Source organism: Microplitis demolitor, chromosome 3, assembly GCF_026212275.2.
Source record: "Microplitis demolitor isolate Queensland-Clemson2020A chromosome 3, iyMicDemo2.1a, whole genome shotgun sequence".
NCBI lineage: Eukaryota > Metazoa > Arthropoda > Insecta > Hymenoptera > Braconidae > Microplitis > Microplitis demolitor.
The window spans coordinates 8,018,175-8,037,237 of record NC_068547.1 but is presented as its reverse complement, the minus strand read 5'-3'; the positions used below and the strand labels follow the sequence as shown (position 1 = coordinate 8,037,237).

At 28.1% G+C, this 19,063-nt stretch overlaps 3 protein-coding genes across 9 annotated transcripts; 2 read left to right on the top strand and 1 right to left on the bottom strand.

Annotated features, from left to right (window-relative positions):
• Positions 1 to 34: 34 nt before the first annotated feature.
• Positions 35 to 11,635, bottom strand: LOC103569692 (coiled-coil domain-containing protein 43). Of its 7 annotated transcripts, none has more exons than XM_014440571.2 (5): positions 10,648 to 11,060; positions 9,454 to 9,639; positions 8,885 to 9,270; positions 8,352 to 8,459; positions 35 to 53 (listed from the first exon to the last, which is right to left on the bottom strand). In XM_014440571.2, exons 2-4 carry the CDS (start codon positions 9,616 to 9,618, stop codon positions 8,387 to 8,389), a joined length of 624 nt encoding a protein of 207 aa, XP_014296057.1. In that variant the 5' UTR covers positions 9,619 to 9,639; positions 10,648 to 11,060; the 3' UTR covers positions 35 to 53; positions 8,352 to 8,386. The 7 variants fall into 7 exon arrangements, with proteins under 7 accessions (XP_014296057.1, XP_053593492.1, XP_008545363.1 ...); XM_053737517.1 differs by lacking the exon at positions 35 to 53 and having other exon boundaries at positions 7,470 to 8,459; positions 10,648 to 10,675; positions 10,769 to 11,059; XM_008547141.3 differs by lacking the exons at positions 35 to 53; positions 10,648 to 11,060 and adding an exon at positions 11,362 to 11,635 and having other exon boundaries at positions 7,470 to 8,459.
• Positions 11,636 to 11,769: 134 nt separating this feature from the next.
• Positions 11,770 to 15,416, top strand: LOC103569691 (tRNA pseudouridine synthase Pus10). Its single transcript, XM_008547137.3, has 7 exons — positions 11,770 to 12,036; positions 13,044 to 13,157; positions 13,260 to 13,573; positions 13,818 to 14,023; positions 14,081 to 14,206; positions 14,271 to 14,463; positions 14,618 to 15,416. The coding sequence occupies exons 1-7, from the start codon at positions 11,893 to 11,895 to the stop codon at positions 15,066 to 15,068; spliced, it is 1,548 nt and encodes a 515-aa protein (XP_008545359.1). The 5' UTR covers positions 11,770 to 11,892; the 3' UTR covers positions 15,069 to 15,416.
• A 736-nt stretch (positions 15,417 to 16,152) lies between these two features.
• Positions 16,153 to 19,009, top strand: LOC103569693 (cytochrome b-c1 complex subunit Rieske, mitochondrial). Its single transcript, XM_008547143.3, has 4 exons — positions 16,153 to 16,505; positions 16,686 to 16,838; positions 16,934 to 17,111; positions 18,515 to 19,009. Exons 1-4 carry the CDS (start codon positions 16,298 to 16,300, stop codon positions 18,798 to 18,800), a joined length of 825 nt encoding a protein of 274 aa, XP_008545365.1. The 5' UTR covers positions 16,153 to 16,297; the 3' UTR covers positions 18,801 to 19,009.
• The last annotated feature ends 54 nt before the right edge of the window (positions 19,010 to 19,063 follow it).

Below are 19,063 nucleotides of genomic sequence, written 5' to 3'. Positions count from 1 at the left end.
ATTTTTTTCTTATTCAATTTTGAGAATTTTCGTCGCTAACCGAAGCGCATTATCTGAAAAAAAATAAAAAATAATTTTCAAATTATTATTTATAAAATACAGTGTAAGGATTTCTTTTAGCGATATATTCGGATGCATTAAATACGATCAATGAATATGTTAATTCTATTCAGAAGTTGACTCAAGATACTTTTGTCATACCATGTCATGTCCCGGATCGATCATTTTCTATAAGTTTTAATAATGTCGGAATCGATATCGAAAGTAATTGTGGTTTTTTTTCATACTACGCTTTTCCCTTATTTCGGTCCTATATCAGACACCTATACAATCACAGAACGTAGGGGAAGTCCTCATGCATTTCTGCCAATACTACAATAGAGTCATCGATCATTTATACGAAAAGCTCTTGATTGGTATTCGAACTGAAAGAACTATAAGAAGTGGACACAACTGAACATGAAATAAAATAGATATCAAGATAGGAAAATGAAAAGAAAAATGAATCAATCAAAAAAAAAATAAAATAAACTGAAAGGCGTATTGAAAAGGAAGGATAAAAAGGAATATGTTAAATTTTTCAAAAAGTCAAATTTAAAAATAAACCATTTGGCTTCCGAAATATAGATTAGATTTAGCGTAAATTTAGAAATTTAAGATCTAAAGATATAAAAAATATCATAATGCATTATACACCGAGTTTCGAACAGATCTCAAAGTTTTGAAGTAAATTGTTTGGTATTTATAGAATTTTTTTAGAAAAAAAAGTATGAAGCTTATGTAGGATATGAAATTTACTACACACTCTCTAAATCTGAAACAGTGACTATTCACTGTTTCACAATTATAAGTATACTAAGTGGTATACTTATAGCTGTAAAATAGTGCATATACACTGTTTTTCAGTGGTTTTCACTGTTTCAGATATAGAGAGCAGAAAAAAAGAATTTCTTGGCGCAAGAAATATTTTGTATTATAAATTGAAGACAAAAATTTTTCTTAGTTCAAGAATTTTTTTCTCGCCTAAATTTTTTTTTCTTGTTTCAAAAAAATTTTTTCGTACCCAAAGAAAATTTGTTTTCGCTTTATAATACAAAAAATTTCTTGGGTCAAGTAAAAATAATCTTAGAACAAGAAATAATTTTTTGCGCCCAGAAATCCTTTTTTTCTATGTACAGAAAAGTTCTAATTAGAGTCAAATGCATGCAACCAATAATTCTCAAGTTACAGAGTTTGAAAAATAAACTTCAATAAAAAAAAAAAAAAATTGGCATAAAGTTGTCTTCAACACATCAATAGTTAATTCTGTCTACTTTCAACTGTAAACTTCGTGTCAAGTTCTCTTTTCAAGCTCAATGACTTAAGAATTATTGCCGCGACAAAAAATTGTGATGGTTGCTATACAATAACAACTGTAGTTGCACTCAAAAAAATCTGGTATGAGCGACTAGAAAAAAAATACCTCAACTGTATTTCTAGGTTGACAATACTAGTCGCTGCCTAGTAAAATCAACCATTCGAACTCAGTTCTGTTGACTGTACTATAGTTGATGCAACTAAGTTAAGATAGTTCACGAAACCCTTTTTTTCTCTGAGTGTGTATGCAACTATACTAAGAAATGCCAAATCCACCTTAGAGCAATCTCTACCACACGTAACGTGTAGTAAGACCAACTACCCTGATTAAACATCTGAATTCGAATTAAAAATTTTAATTCTGCTCAATTCTGTTATAATCTGTTAAATTCGGTAAGATAGAATTTAAAAGAATTCAAGAATTATTTTTGAATCAAACAGAATAAAACCGATTTAAAATTTTCGAATTAGTTTCAATTCTGAGTCCGAACCAGAAATTAGAGAATTATTTTCGAATTAAACCGAAAAGAATTATTTAAATTCGTTTCAATTCGGATAAATTCTGAATTAGACAGAATTCTTTTTTAAGTTAGGTACCGAATTAACAGAATTTATCTGAATTATATAGAATTAAAAATTCAGTTCTGTTTAATTCGATCGAATTCAGTTGTTTAATCAGGATACAATCATCAACCCTTACTACAATATCCCTAGTAGCTATCTCAGTCAAGATCTTGAAATCACAGTATATATAGATATAATATTTCCTCTGTATTTTCCTTGACTCTCTAAAGATTTGCTCCAGAATTGATCAATATTGCCACTACAGATATTAAGTTTTTAGTGTTGTTATTTATGTAGTAGTACATACCCTTTACTACATATATTAGAGTATAACCACTCTACTACACACTGTTTTATTACAATATCGTGGTGGTGGGAGAGAACTACAATTTCTTTTCTATGCAGGCGACTTTTCTTACACAGTAACCTCTTCAATATTTTCACATAGTGTATCTTTGAAAAACACTACGGAAATATTACGAGATAATATTTCTATAATATTTATTACGATAATTGACAATTAATGCTTTTATGAGATTCTATAAAATGATGTTTATTACAATTACATCAATTACGAATTTTCTATAAAAAATTCACAAAATATATACATATAACTTGTGCAGCATTTGATAATATTCCATCAAATATCCTCTGAAATACTTAAAATTGTCAGTTAGCTTTTGAAAGGAAATGTTTTCTATTTAAAGTTATTCGATATAGTTGCATTTTTTTAAATTTCTGTGTTATCTTCAATGACAAGAGTATTGCTCAAGTATTTAAATGTCGTGTATACATCTTTTCAAAAGTTGGATCCTTTGGAAAAATAGATATTTCTACTACTGTTGTCCATTGATCGTGTAGAACAAGTTACTTTTACTTAAACTTGTTTGTTCGATGAACAATACATTCCCGCCTTCTTCTGTGGCTTACAGTTTGCCTGCGCATCACAATACAAATACTAGTAGAAAAATTCTTCTTAGAATCTATGTTAAAGATAGCTTTCCAATAGAACTAAAGACAAAATAAGACTGGATCAAATCCCTAGTGGATTCATAATATAAGCAATACTAAGGAAAATAAAAATTTCCACAAAATTGACTCGTCTTATGCATTTTGATGTTTTGACAGTAGATGAAAGATACTACCAGACCATTTTTAAATGTATACACATAAAGGTCATTCCAACAAATTAAATTTTTTTTTTTTAAGTATGATCCGCGTGAATCTTTTTTAGAGTCTGTCGAGTTATTCTTCGCATCAAAATATAGTGATTCGCACTGAGGACTTGTCTCTTTTTAATATTAGGTTTTTTTGCAGCAGTGATTTTTTAAACTTTGACCATTTTAATGTGTAACCGTATTGTAAGATAATCCAAGTACTTCATCCGTCATAACTTCTCTGTAAAATCAATTTTGAATTTTGGTTTAGTGTTAAGCTGTTTTTTTTGCGGTATGCATTTTTATAAGTGACAAAATATTTTCAGTTTAGAGCTGTTTTTTTTTTTTTTTGTAAGATATAAGATAAGAGGCAGTACCCGATCACTTATGTATTTGCGCCAAGAAATTATTTCTACAGTCCTCAGAAAATTTTTGTTGTCATTTCTTGAAAAATTTTTCTTGCGCCAAGAAATGCTTTTTTCTGTGTACAATTACAACCACCAAAGCAGAGCAATTAAATTGAATTATTATATAATTAAATAATTTTTTTAAGTTACTATGTTTACATGTCAATTCTTCTATAAAATTTGGTAGTGAAACTACTGGAAATTCGCCGTGTACAGTAAACATTGAGATCGACGAACATATAAGTTACAACAATATAGTTATTATACATTGTTTTGTATTTCACTTCGCTTCAGAATTCTCATCCGTAACGAGAAGGTTTTCCCTAGGGAAAAATACATCAAGTGAGCAACATGTCTCAGTGACAAAAGAGAAACTGTACTGGGACCAGCAACCATGCTCGGTAATACATTTTTGTTTAAAGATCTGTATAAATGTTGTACAAGTTTGTAGTTACATTTTTTTACAAAACTCTATAATTCTTTGAGTTAAAATTTCTACAAGCTATAACTTTGTTCTGCTAATTTATTTGAGTATTCGAAAGAGTTTGAATATTTTTGTATAAAAAGATACATGACAAAAAGCTTTTTCCTCAATGGCAATAACACATATTATCTGTGTGGACACTTCCATGTCCATACTAATGCATAGTCATGAAATACGAAATACGCACGAAACAGAGGATGAGTAGTAGACTAATCCATCAAAACTGTCTATCAGAATTCATTATAATATTTTCTGAGGTTATAATGCTCATGTTTTTATAACATTATTTAGATACAACCCTAAGAAATTCGGTTATAACAAAAAATTATGGAAAATATACCTGGTATTTGAGTATGACTTCAGTATGTTTTTGGTATAATTTTGAAAGTATACTCCAACTGCTCCAACTATACTCAACCATACTTATAATTTTCTTGATTAAACAACTGAATTCAACGGCATTCGAAATTTTAATTCTGTTATATTCTGTCAAATTCTGCAAAACAGAATTCAACTAAATTGAAAATTTGAATTTGAATTAAACAGAATAAAACTGATTTAAAAATTTCAAATTCGTTTTAATTCAGCTTAATTCGGATTCAGAACCAGAAATTGGAGAATTATTTTCGAATTAATCAGAATTAATCCGAATAGAATTATTCAAATTCGTTTTAATTTGGACAAATTCTGGTTTTCCTGCCGAATTAGACAGAATTCTTTTTTAAGTTAGGTACCGAATTAACAGAATTTATCTGAATTAAATAGAATTAAAAATTTAATTCGGTTTAATTAGATCGCATTCAGTTGTTTAATCAGGATTGGCTACGTTTTAGAACTATCGATACCGAAATTCTTTGATTTATTAAAACTTTTTCAGAATTTTACAGACAAAGTCAAGCTTTTAAAATTTATATTCTAAAATGTAAACTAATTATCCCGAATTTTTGAAGATGACAAATATTCCCATTAGGTTTGGTACATCAATCAATTCAACTGTGTAAAATTACATTGAAAGCACTGTTCATTAATTGATTGTTGCTTTCTGTAGAAAGCAGTACTTTTAGTTATCACAATTCCAGCATTTGGATGTAATTATAATTCGTATTATTGCTTATAACTTGTTCACGTCAATACTAGATTTATTATGATTTCAATTTCAATTGTATTGTACATAAATAAAAATAATTAAAAATTCACAACAAATCTAACACTGTACATGTTAGTACCAGTTCGTACTGGGTCCCACATGTTTATAGACGCACTTTATTAGTGAGTTGTCTGACGAGCCTCATAACAATCCTGTCATAATTATCGTACCAGTCTCGCACAGCCTATTGTATTTTACTTTAACTTTATTAAGAGTTTTTTTTATGAAAAAATATTGACTTGACATGCAAATAGATACGATAATTACAATAGATGAAAAAATGATAGCTAATTTTTCAAAATTTTATCTATTTTGTAATTATATTGATGAAAATCTAAAGATTCGAGACAAAATTGAAATTTAAATATAGTATATACATTAGGGTGCTTCATTTGAAACGAACATTTTTTTTTCTTGGGACACAAAAAAAATTTTGTTATTTATGTTGAAAGAAAAATTCCCTAGAAATTTCAGCTCTTAATTTTAATTTCGAAAACTAAAACTTAAATCGAATAACTTTTCTTTTAAATTACTATATAACTTAGCCCGATTTTGAGCTATCATTTTGAAACTAGTTTTTATTGTAGAGTAACTGCTGCTTTTTAAAAGTGTATAAAATAGTTTTAGTCTAACTCGATCCATGTCGATTGTATCAGCTCCGAAAGTCAATTTTTTAGTTTTTTAATTTATTTTTATTAATAATGCCCAAACGGCTCATCTTACGAAAAATATGCAGAGGACCAATTTTTTAGGAAATTATGTCCTTTACAGAATTGCTCGTAACACTTATATTGCTAAAGTGCACTGTTCATGAGATACATGCATTTTAACATCTTACAGTAAAAAAAATTATAAGCTTAATATAGTACTAATCTTCACTATTAACAAAAATAAAAGAAAAAGTGAAAAATTAACTTTCGGAACTAATACAATCGACATGGATCGAGTTAGACCAAAACCGTTTTATACACTTTTTAAAAGCAAAAATTACTCTACAAATAAAAACTGGCTTCAAAACGATAGCTTAAAACCGGGCTAAATTATAGTAATTTAAAAGGAAATTTATTCGATTTACATGATTTTTAAATGGGAAAACTTCGATGCTCGAGAGGAAGTACTTAAAATTAAAATTAAGAGCTGAAATTTTCAGGGAATTTTTCTCTCAACATAATAACAAAATTTCCTTGTGTTCACTAAAGAAAAAAAATGTTCGTTTCAAATCAAGTACCCTAATATGGTGAAAATAAATAATTGGAGGATTTGAATTTATTAGCAATTGAACTTTTGTAAAAACTTTACCTCGAAATGATAATCCAGATCTAATTAGATCTGAAGGTCAACGCAAATGTATTTATTTCAAAGTTTAGACACCTTTATTAAAACTAATAAATCCGTTTAGATCTACTTAGACTCATGTAAATTAAATTTAATCTCAAATATTTTTGATTTTTTTTTTAAATCAAAGTGGTGACTTAAATCGTATTTTTTGGGCTAGTTACCACATAAAGATAAAATGAAAATTTTACTTTGAAAATTAAATTTATAAAAACCCCATAACCTTTTTAACGAGAACAAAAGGATATTTATATATCATATTCGCATTCAATGAGATAAAAATAAATGACATATTTTTTCTTTGACTGAGAATAATTTTCATAGAATATAGTAACACTTTACACTTATAATTTAAAATTTATATTGTAAAATTATCGAAGGTGTCAATAAATAAACAAATACTTAAATAAATAAATGAATAAATAAATAAATAATTGTTAAAGTATCAAGTTAAAATAAATTTTAAAATATTTCTATTTATGAATAATTATAAAAAGTAATTATTTTAAAAGAATACTAATTAGAAATATTAATAAGTGAAATATTAAAAATTCATTATATACTTATGAAAAGAAAACGCCATACGGCTTCTGAAGTAGAAGGTACATTCCTCAAACGAAATTTAAAAAATTTTTAACCCTCATCAAAGCAGTAAAATTCATTATATAAAATATTAACAAGAAATATTACTATTACTACATTTCTTTTTTTATACTTTCCCATTGCTGAAATATACTCAAGATTCTCCAATGTTTATCTCTGTAAAATTTTCCATCAGCATTTGTTCAATGATGATTGATGTTGATACTTGATGAAAGCATTCATCGGCCTCATACTCATTGTGTAGGTCGTAATAAATTACGAGAGAAAAGTTTAGATTCGATGCTTAGGGTACAATTTATTTATCTATTCATTTATTTATTTTTTCATTTATTTATTAAAAATTGTTCATTAGAGTACATAAACATTTCACATGGCTACGAATAATCGTAAAACAAATTAAAAGTTTTCCATAATTACAGACAAAATTTCTGTTAACATTAGTATACTAATTATAATTCGTATATATATAAGATTTACAATAATTATAATTTTTCTTATTAGAATGATCAGAAATTGTTTATAAAATTATAATATTGTAAACTGCTCGCAAAAATCGCAAATCATAATGCAATTTAAGATTCAATAAAAATAATGTATTTTTCCAAACTAGACTGATCTAAAATTGTTTGTAAAATTAAAATACTTTGTTTTTATATTACTAAAATTTGTATTGTAAAATCAAAATACTTGCAATGTAAAAATGATAAGCTAACTCTCGAAAAATATTTAGTGATATTACTATAATTATTTTGTACTATTCTAAGTCAAATACCGTAATGTTGTGTGTCTAAAACAAATACCGTAAAGTGTTGTGTAATAACTGTACCCAATTAGAATTATAGTCCTGACGATAAAAAAAAAAAAAAAAACGAAAGATTCTCATAGCTGAATCTACAAGGCCTTGACTATAGCACTTGATCGTAAAACTGATATGAGAATTTATGAGAACCTAATTGATTCTAAGACATTTTCTATAAACAGGGAGCTTAATATTTTACCTATTAGCTTTCAACTCATTTCTGGTAAAATTGCAACCGAAATTTTTAACATTAGACTTTCGTGTGTAAAGTCCCGGGTTCGAATCCAACTAAAGCCTGTGTGGTTTTTGATAAAAATTTCTAGTTCAATTGTAAATAACATTATTTGCATATCTGATAATCAGTAATCGGTTAACATTAATAAAAAAAAAATTCCACCTACTAATTTCTTCTAAAATTCCTCTAGCTGTCAAATGCATATCTACAATTATAATACAACAAAAAATCCACATGATATTACATATAGCGATGCTCGCTTACATGATTTCCAGATTATTGTGAATCCTTTTCAGATGTTACCTCCGTCGCTCTCCTTTCTGAGTTTTACGTTTTTCTTTCTTTTCATCTTTTAACTGCTTTTGTTTTTCTCTGTAAACAAGGTATATATTAATTCCAGCAGCATCGCTATGTTTTAAATCTATATACTAAAAAAATTTGAATTACATAGTTGGAAAAATGGTAGCGAATTACACATTCAAACATATATATGTGCAGGTCTGCAACGTCTGCGCGAGACAACCTCAAAAATAGTTATATCTCTTTGACTTAACGGAAAATTCAAGAAATCAAATATAATCAGGAAAATTAGGATAATTATTATTTTTTTAATTTTTCTTCGTCGATACCTTTTAATCTTTTAAACTAATCAACCAATTTTGATGTTTAACGCATCGCCCAGCGCAGTTTTTCGACCTCTAACATTTTTTAATGATTCTTAAAAAAAATTTCTGACAAAACGTAAGGGACTTAAGATGGTTTCTTTCTAACGAATGTGGAAAAGTATATTATCTTACCGATCTTCTTTGTCTTTATCTTTCTTTTTTTGGCTGTCTAATTTGGCTTTTTCTCTTTTGTCTCTTTCTTGTTGAGCAATATTAGCTGCGTTCATATTTTTTTCTAGGCCATCGTCACTTATAACAACAGTTTCTTGGTCTTCATCATCACTTTTTTCATCAACAGACATTTGACTGTATTGCGCCAAAACAGCTTCACGTATTCGTCGTTCCTCATCAGTATAAATTCTCTGAGTAGTTGTTGCTATACTTTGTGATTCTAACATTCGAGCTAATCTTACATCAACATCTTCTATGGGAGTGACTGTTTTAACCATGTCTTGTGTTGGAAGCCATTTAATCCATGCCGCAAAAATTTCAGCAACATGAGTATCGATATTTTCCTGCTATAAGAAAACTCTTTTTTAGAACTGTTCCTAAGCAAATAAGTGCATACAATAAAACAGTAGTGTGTAATTTCAATTTCAACGACATGCAATGTAGAATTATCCTTCTGAAAAAAAATATTTACTGCAATCTGAAATTATAAATCCCAAAGTCTTTAAATTATGAATATTTTTACTTCTTACCGTTATACCAGATAGTATACTTTGGAGAGCTTCAGTTTTTTCATCTTCTGTTTCATCTCCTTCCAAAATTCCTTTAATATAAGCTCCAAAAACTCCTTCATCGGTATTTAATGCTTGCAATTTTTTGGATAACCAACTGTCAAAAGTATTTATTGCAACATCCATTGTAATTGTATTGATTCGACTCTAAACAATCAATGTAAAATTAAGAAATACAATTTTAGATATAATTGTACTCTAATAGATTAAAAAAATCTGGGTATAAACCCTAATTATACAGTTTAAATGTACGACAAAAAAAAATGTCATGAAACGAAACTTGAATTCAATTATTCTTAAACTATTAGAAATTATTTTTAAAAACAAAATAAACCGCCAATAAAACCTAAATTAAACTCAACTGTAAATAAACTAATATTAAATGAAAATATTTGTCATTTACAAACATGAATACAGTGAATAAACCAGTTTTAAATTTTACTTAAACCAAATTAGAATTTAAATAATTCCCTGATTAAACAACTGAATTCGACCGAATAAAATTTTAATCCTGCTCAATTCTGTTAAATTCGGTAAGACAGAATTTAAAAGAATTCAATAATTATTTTTGAATTAAACAGAGTACAGCCGATTTAAAATTTTTGAATTGGTTTTAATTCAGTTTAATTCGGAGTCAGAACCAGAAATTAGAGAATTATTTTCGAATTAAACCGAATAAAATTATTTAAATTCGTTTCAATTCGGATAAATTCTGAATTAGACAGAATTCTTTTTTAAGTTAGCTACCGAATTAACAGAATTTATCTGAATTATATAGAATTAAAAATTCAATTATGTTTAATTCAATTAAATTCAGTTGTTTAATCAGGGTTATAAACAAGTTTTAAAAATTGAATTAACGCTAATTAAACTTTGCTCGAGGCGAAACCAAAATCAAAATGATTTTAAACGAGTTAGCTCATTTGGTAGTGAATGCTTCTAATGTTCTTCAGTTGACAAAAAGTTTTAATTCGATTTACTTACAGTTAGCAAATAACAAATAAACGGGTTTAATTATGGTTTTTTAAAAATTTTTTTTCCGCACAATTAAGTTTCTATTTTTAGTTAAAAATAGGTCTTTAAACTCAAGATAAATTTCGTTAAAATCTAAAATATATATATATATATATATAAAACAAAAACGAAATTAAACACCTCTTCAATCACTAGTTGAACCAGTTAGCTAGAATAACCAAAGTACACTTAAAAGTATTTATCAGAGAACAATGTCACATAATAATTATATGATATTATTACAATTGAAAAATATTTTTACTTTTAAAAAGGATATATGATTTTACATAAAAATCATGTTTGAGTTAATTGAAAAAGTCTAGTAGGTAAACATGGTCAATATTTTTATCAGTAACGCGCTATAGCGATATATTATTGACGTTTGTATTATCGCTAGTCAATTACAGGTGTCACTACTTCTTTATGAGGCTGTTTTTTATGGTGTCTATCATAGAATTATTTTAAATGAAAGTGACATATTTTTTTTGTTAAAAATTTATCTTTAAATATTTTGAGTTCAAAACACTACATCGTCACTAAGTGTACGACGAAAACATAAAATCGCTTACAACTAGAATAGATTTTTTGTTATAAAGTACTCAATAAATTATCATGATAGTAAAGTTAGCAGACATTTGAAATTAAAACAAAATTTTCTTTACAGATAAATAATAAAAAAAAAAAAATATTTCTAAAAAAATGCTCATGTCAAAAATTTCATAAGCTATAGGTGTAATTTTTCAAAATTTTTTTTAATATTTATTTTTTTGTTAAAAAAAATTCAAAGAGTTTTAAATGCCTGCTAGCTTTATTATCATTAAATTATTGCTTAAAAAAAAAGTAATCAACAATCACCAGCAAAAGATTTTTTAATGATGACAATAAAAAAATTTTGAAAATATTAACAGAGGAATTGGATAGAAAAAAAAATAATAGGCTGATATTTATTTTTTTTATAAATAAGCAAGCAATCAAAAAACGATTTCAATTAACCAACATTGACCGACAAATGACCGGAAAATGATTACAATTATATTAAATTGGATCCGTTAATAATGAAAGGCTAAGAGAGTAGAGAGCTCTTAAAGTCTCTCAAAGTCAGCTTCAAGCGTTAACGAAGGTGTCAAATACAGCTTTGATGACAACTATAAATTGTCATCAATTCGAAAATTCAACATGATTGAAATCTGCGGCCAGTATTTGATGGCAAAATGAAAACAAACTTTTACTGAGCAGCCCTGATTATAAGCTCAGTTAGTCAGAGAACTTCAGGTTGCTTCAGATTGATATAAAGATTGTAGTAAAATAAAAAAACAGCGGGTGTTTGCTACGATTTATATATTTATATTATGAATTAAAGATTGTTAAAAAGTAAAAATATTAATAATGAGTCTTGAATTTATTAATAGTATTTACTATGAGAGAGCTAAGTTGATAAATTCACTGGGATGCTGTTTACTTTGTTCTTTGAGGTTAAGCGGTATTTCAAAAAATGAGCATTTTCAAAATCTAATAACCAATCCTGATACGGTAAAATGCATTTTTTGTTTTTGTTTTATCCACTTACATAAAGTAAAGGGCCCATTTATTGACTTTTTATCAGATGTAGTTGATGTTTTAATAAAATATAAATTAGAAATTAAACTTTAAATGCAAAGAAATCGATTGATTGAATAGTTAATAATTACGAGAATTAAGTTTATAATTTTTTATAAAGCAGATTTTAAGAACAATCATTAACTCATTTAATAGAGTACACTGAACATTATTAAGATGTCAAAAAGTCTCCTTTGATTCAAATGACCGATAAACACTTATAATTTTCGCTCTGTTTGAGCCCAGTTATTATAATAGGCAACTCCACTGTCATACATCGAGCAATTTTATTTATTACATATAATATAATCAGAACTATTGCCTCGTTTCAAACTAGTTGGTGAAAGGTCTAACAAGATTAATAAATAATTAATGTACAAACTTTCTCTGTTTAATTGAATATTAATTATACCAGCCCACAAAATAAAAAAAGTGGTCTGTACTTTTGACCGGACCTACCTATCTTCATGTGTTTCGACGTGCTGAATCCGAATCTGGAGTCAGCTTTGCTCGTACACCTTCAAAATTTTAAGTAAATTGCAAAAAACCATAAAAATCGCCAAAAATTAGCAGTTTTGATAAGAAAAAAATTTATGGAACTATAGACCAAGTATGATTTTTATGTATTTTGGTCCGCTAAATCCAAATCTGAAGTTTGTTCAACCAAAAGCCATTTAAAATCTAAGTAAATTGTAAAAAACACCCTTAAAAATGGAGGGCTAACGAGCCAAATAAACTTTAAATTTATATTTATTTAAAGGTTGTTAAAATTTAAAATTAATAAAAAATTACAAGATAACTATCGATTCTAAATATAAATATAATTAAAAAAAAAACCATAACAGTCTTACCGGAAAAAATGCCACTCTCGCAACGGTTAATTTTTTGTGTACGGCTTTGTCTCAATTCTAATATATATTATTCTAATATGTTTGCTGCAGATAAAAAACATTTTTGAAAACTCAGAATTTGACGAAACGCCGGAAGAGCCCAAAACATGTATTATTTGCTTAGGAATACTCCAGAGTAAAGTTCAAAATGAATCATTAAAACAGGTACGAAATTTTTGTTTTTACTTCTTTAGTTATATTTTAATAACTTGATTCAGTTTTGATTGATAATCTACCTTGAAATTATTAGATTAATCTTTATTTTAGATTTCTGAAGCAATACGATTGAATGGTTATGATTCGCAAACGTTTACATGTGGACTTAATCTACCCATATCCATAGTAATAAGAGAAAAATCACTTTTAATGTACTTAACACAAAAATCCAAATCATCAAATAATCCACTAGAAGATACAGATGCAAAAAGCTACAGTGTTAAGGAAATATGGAAAATGCAAATGTTACCAAAAATTGAAACTATGACTTCAAAGCAGCTAACGACTTGTTCACTCGTATCTTCTCCTTTCACTGTTAATATTTCGTATACTTATTTAAATGATGAAATTGATTGTGAAAAATTGTAAGTAAAGAAAAATCAAATATGTTTATTTTTCTTGATTACTTACCTGATACATTCTCCGTGCATTCAACGTGCAGTCAACGTCAATGCATCAAGCTCAGGAAAACTGTTATCTGTTTAGGATTAATATGTTCAATAATAATATTTTACTGAGCACACTTTTTTAAGTGTATGTTAACAGTTGATTATGTAATTATTGAACGTAGGTTTCTTTTATTGTCACTAAGTTCAGTATTTATTTCAGAATAAAAAAATACGATGTTAATTCGTTGAAAATGAAAAATAGAAAACTAAAAGACGGTGGTTTTAGTAAAAGTACCATTGAAAAAATTTTGAGCAATATTACAGAAGAAGTATTTATGGACTGTTATTCTGTTCCACCTTCAAAACCGTCGGTTCACGCGATGATTGACCAAATAAATTGCTCTCGTGAAAGTCTTTTCATTGGAGGTTTGTATTTAATCTTTTTTTAGTTGATATTCTAAGTAAACAGACTTTTAATTTTAGGACGATATATTAAATTGTCTCGGAAACTTAGTCAAACTCCATGGTTCGTAAATGGAGAAAAAAAAATGGAAACATCTGTGCAAGACTTACTTTGTGATCTCATAGTAAAGTACAGCAAAGCTGAATGTACGTTATTATCAATAAAAGCTTGATGTTTTAAAAATTTATAAAATTATTTTTTGTTTTTCAGCTTGTAAATTTCTTTCGTCTGGTCGGGAAGATATTGATGTGCGGACAATAAATACAGGAAGGCCGTTCGCAGTTGAACTGATAAATCCGAAAATTACAAAGTTATCATCTGAAAAGTTTGAAGAATTAGTTGAAAAGATAAATAACTCATCAAAACTTGCAAAAATTACATCTAATATGAGAATACTATCGCCGTAAGTTTTATCATCTATTAATTTACTGACATTATTACAAAATATTATGCTGAGAAAACAAGTAATATTTATAAACAAGACATTTTAGAGATGAAAAGCACAAACAAACCTAATGAATTTTAAGTAGATTGCAGTATTTTCATTTTTGTTTTAGATTGGACTTGAAAAGACTCAAAGAAGGTGAAAATATTAAAAAGAAGTTTTACCGGTCATTATGTATTATCAAAAATTCTTTGGAAAATCCATTGAAATTCGACGATATTAATTCAATAAAAAATTTAAAAATAACTCAAAAAACACCAATTCGAGTCCTACACAGACGACCATTGGCATCACGTAATCGGATTGTTCATCAAATACGGGCCCGTTATTTATCACCAACGGAAATAAATGAAATTCAAAAAAGACTTCCGAATTTGGATTTACATAATTTGTGTATGAAACAATTGTTTATTGTTGATGTAAAAACACAAGCAGGAACTTACATCAAAGAGTTTGTACATGGGGATTTTAGAAGAACAAAACCCAATCTCTGTGATCTTCTCGGTGTTGAAATCGATATCGTCGCTCTTGACGTTACTGGTATCAATATCGATTGGCCTTAAACTACAATTCATTATTGGATTATATATATATTTTTTTTTATAATTATTTGTTACATTTTATCAACTGAATCAAAAAAAAGAATATGAAAACAGATCGATTTAATTAAAGCTTTAAGTCCCTCTTGAAATATTTAAAATAAACACATCATGACAGTTATATTCACTAGTTATTTTCATTCATTCCCAACTACTTTGAAATTGATTCTCCAATTTCTTTAAAAAAATATAAAACAAACATTATACTAATAGCGAGCTCAGCAGATTATATTCTGCAATACGAGTTTTGGTTTAAAATATCGCGCGATTCCTATAGAGCAAAAGTTTCCATCAATTTCCATAAAAACCCAAAACAAAAAAAAATATATTATAAAAAAAAATATTATAAAAAAAATATATTATAAAAAATATATTAAAAAAAAAATTATTATACTTATTATTTATTTACTTGAAAAAACAAAAATAATATTTTCAGTTTTTTAATTTTAGGTTGAACTTTACAAACGTATCTGGCAATAAATAATCGGTTTTTTTTTAATGTGAGGAACAAACTTTTATTTGAGGAGTAACTTTCTTTATTTTTAATAACTTCTACCATGTTTTTAATTTATCAACTTTTTCCAAATTATCAAAAAAACCAGCCTCTGGAAATTTATAGAAAACTGCGTTTAAATTTTTATTTGCTTTACTCTGACAATTTTTTACTGCATAAAATACTTAATTTTTGGACTTTTTACGTTCTTTAAATGTTCCAACTTCAATTTAAAATTTTAATTTCTTGATAATTTGTTTTTTAAAATTTATTGAAGATGTTAACAACATGTATTTATACTGTGTATTTACTTGACTGTTGTAAGCTATCGTTAGTTTGATCTTTTACCAGCAGACTGCGTGACCCAGTTACTCAGTTCCCAATATGAGATTTGAGCACAACTCGTTGACAAAAAAGTGTTGTCTGAAGATAGCTGAAGAAAAAAGTTGCTTTCAATTTTGACAGAAAGTTGACGTCGAATTGATGAATAAAAATTTTCAAAGCTTTTGTTACAGATGGCGTCGTTGTCAACGGGTATGGTCTCATGTTCTTTGCCATTCAGAGCTGTGTCGATAAATTATAGGTATATGTACGTGTGTACATATAGTTGTCGATGGTTCAGACGTAGTTAATTAGTAATTTTTTTGGAAGATACGCACCTTTCATTTGGTTAGATAGTATTTTTTTAATATAAAAGAAAATGAACGCAATATCTAAATCCGCGAATGTGAATCTTTTTCTAAAAGCAACAACTGCTGCTGTTTCAAATGGATCAGCGCCTATTGTCACAATAAACAAGGGCAAAAAGGAAAAAGTAGCTACGGCTCTCCCCGTTATTCCAAAAACCTCTTACAGTTTTTTTCAAAATGGTTTTATTCGGCCCATCAAATTGAGTTCTGGACCGACAGGTTAGTTACAAAAGTCACAATTAAATTTACAGTACCTGACCTTTTTTTTTTTTAACTTATAAATCCCAGAAATCAAAGATTATGTAATACACGTTATGATGCGGATTCCCAAATTAGCGAACGGTTATTCAACAAAAATATTTATCATAATTGATGTTTGATTAATCTTAATATTTACAGTGGGAACTCAAATTTCACAGCAACGTTTGTCTCATACAGACATTAGAGTACCAGACTTCGATAATTATCGAAAAGACTTTTTGAAAGATCCTACTATGAGATCAAGGGATTATAATGCGCAAAAAGGAAATTTTGGGTATTTTGTGGCAACAGGTAATTATTCATAAATTTTTTATAAAAATAATATATTTTATCAACGATTGGTTAGTATTAATTATTATTATTTTTTTTTATTAATTACACAAAAGGTACTACTCTAGCTACCGCCTATGGAGCAAAAGCTATAGTTTATGGTCTTCTCAGTTCAATGGCAGCTTCTGCGGATGTTTTGGCTGTTTCTAAAATTGAAGTAAAACTAAGCAACATTCCAGAAGGACAGAGCATGGTTTTCAAATGGAGAGGAAAACCTTTGTTCATTCGTCATCGGTATAATACAAGATAAAATACATAAATATATATACATATTAGACTGTCCAAAAAATCGAATATATTTTTTTTTTTTTTTTTTTTTACTTTTATGTGAAACGTTATTTTTAATCAATTCAAATCTTGTTTCAAATCAGAGTCCATTTCGGCTGCTGAATGGAATATTTAGAAATAGATTTGAGTAGTAGATCTTAATTAAATTTTCGAGAATTAGCGTAGGTCTAATTTTTAATAATTTAGACTTTAGACTTATGTTACAGTCAAAGTCCCATAAAGTTGTCATTATAAGTTCCCTAAATTTCTTCGTATTTTCTTCCAATGGAATTTTTACAAGATTAATCGAAATACAAGATTCTAGCACTCTGGCACGCTACTTAAAATTATCTATAATGACTTGAAGTGCATCGTAATTCGCATAGGGAAATATAGTCTGAGAGATATTAAGTAATTTTGGGTAGGTTCTTGAGGCACTTAGCAAAATTTTGTAAGAGCCCCTGAACAACCCCTAAAAAAGATAGCCGAGATCTGGCTGGAGGGTAGCGGCCCTCCGACAATCCTTGAATTTTTAAAAAAGGGAAATTTCCTTTTTCAAAAAATGTTTTTGAGACATTTTGATTTTTATATATTTTAAGTTAGGTATGTAAAGAATTGATATATGAAAAAGTCAGATCAATTAGTCGACACTTAATGTTAGCTAGACTAGTGAAAAATGGTTTGTAAAACAAATTCAAAAAATGTTTTTGAGGCACTTTGAAATTTTGGGAGGCTAATATTATTATTAAATATTATTGAATAAACCGCTGCATGGGCACTGTAGGTCATGTGGTCTTGCGAGAGCCAATCACGTCGTAGTAGTCTTGAGCGAGAGGCACAGCCGATATACGTTCTCTCTTGCACTTTAAGCGTTACATAGTGCTGTTCACATGCACTTACGCGATACTTTCACGACGATCTGGCAGATCGAAAGTTCCATCAAAATGATCTGGCTTTTTGGGATTATTTATTTTTAATTACCTATATTACCCTCCCAAAATTTCAATGTGCCTCAGAAACATTTTTTGAATAAGGAAATTTCCCTTTTCCAGAAATTCAAGGGTTGCCGAGGGGCCGTTACCCTCCAGCCAGATCTTGACTATCTTTTTTAGGGATCTTTCTTTTGCTAAGTGCCTCAAGAACCTACCCAAAATTGCTCATTAGCTCTTCTACTAATAGTTATCCTAGTAAGCATCTAGAGTAAGGATAAGAGAAAAAAGTAACTTTAGAAAATATTTGTGGCCAGAGAGAGTAACTTTAGGAGACTTTGATTGTAATATAATCAGAATTGAATATATTGAAATAATCTTTTTTCAAATTAAATATTTTATTATGTGTATGACTTAGTATTGAATTGAAGCTTTTTACAGGAGTGCTAAGGAAATAGAAAAAGAAGAATCAGTTGACGTTTCAATCTTACGAGATCCTCAGCATGATCGTGACCGAGTTAAACGGCCTGAATGGTTAGTAGTGTTAGGTGTCTGCACACATCTTGGATGTGTACCAATCGCAAATGCTGGTGACTTTGGTGGCTACTACTGTCCGTGTCATGGTTCCCATTATGATGCTAGTGGAAGAATAAGAAAAGGACCTGCGCCATCAAATTTGGAAGTACCAGCTTACCAATTTCAAGACGATGTAGTCATTGTTGGTTAACTTGATATAGATTAACTTAGTAAAGTAATTTTTACGTATAATATGTTCGCGATGCATTTCAATATGCGTCAGCATTGTAAGTTATATTTAAAATTTTAATAATACAATGTTTCAACTTATGACGGAAATGAGAGATTACTACTAACTTTCTCTTAAAGTGTATTATCTTAAATTGTACAATCTCTAGAATCAATAAATATTCAATCCTATTATCAAGTTAAAAATTTTTTTCATAACTGAAAAAATGAATTTTAATGTAAGAT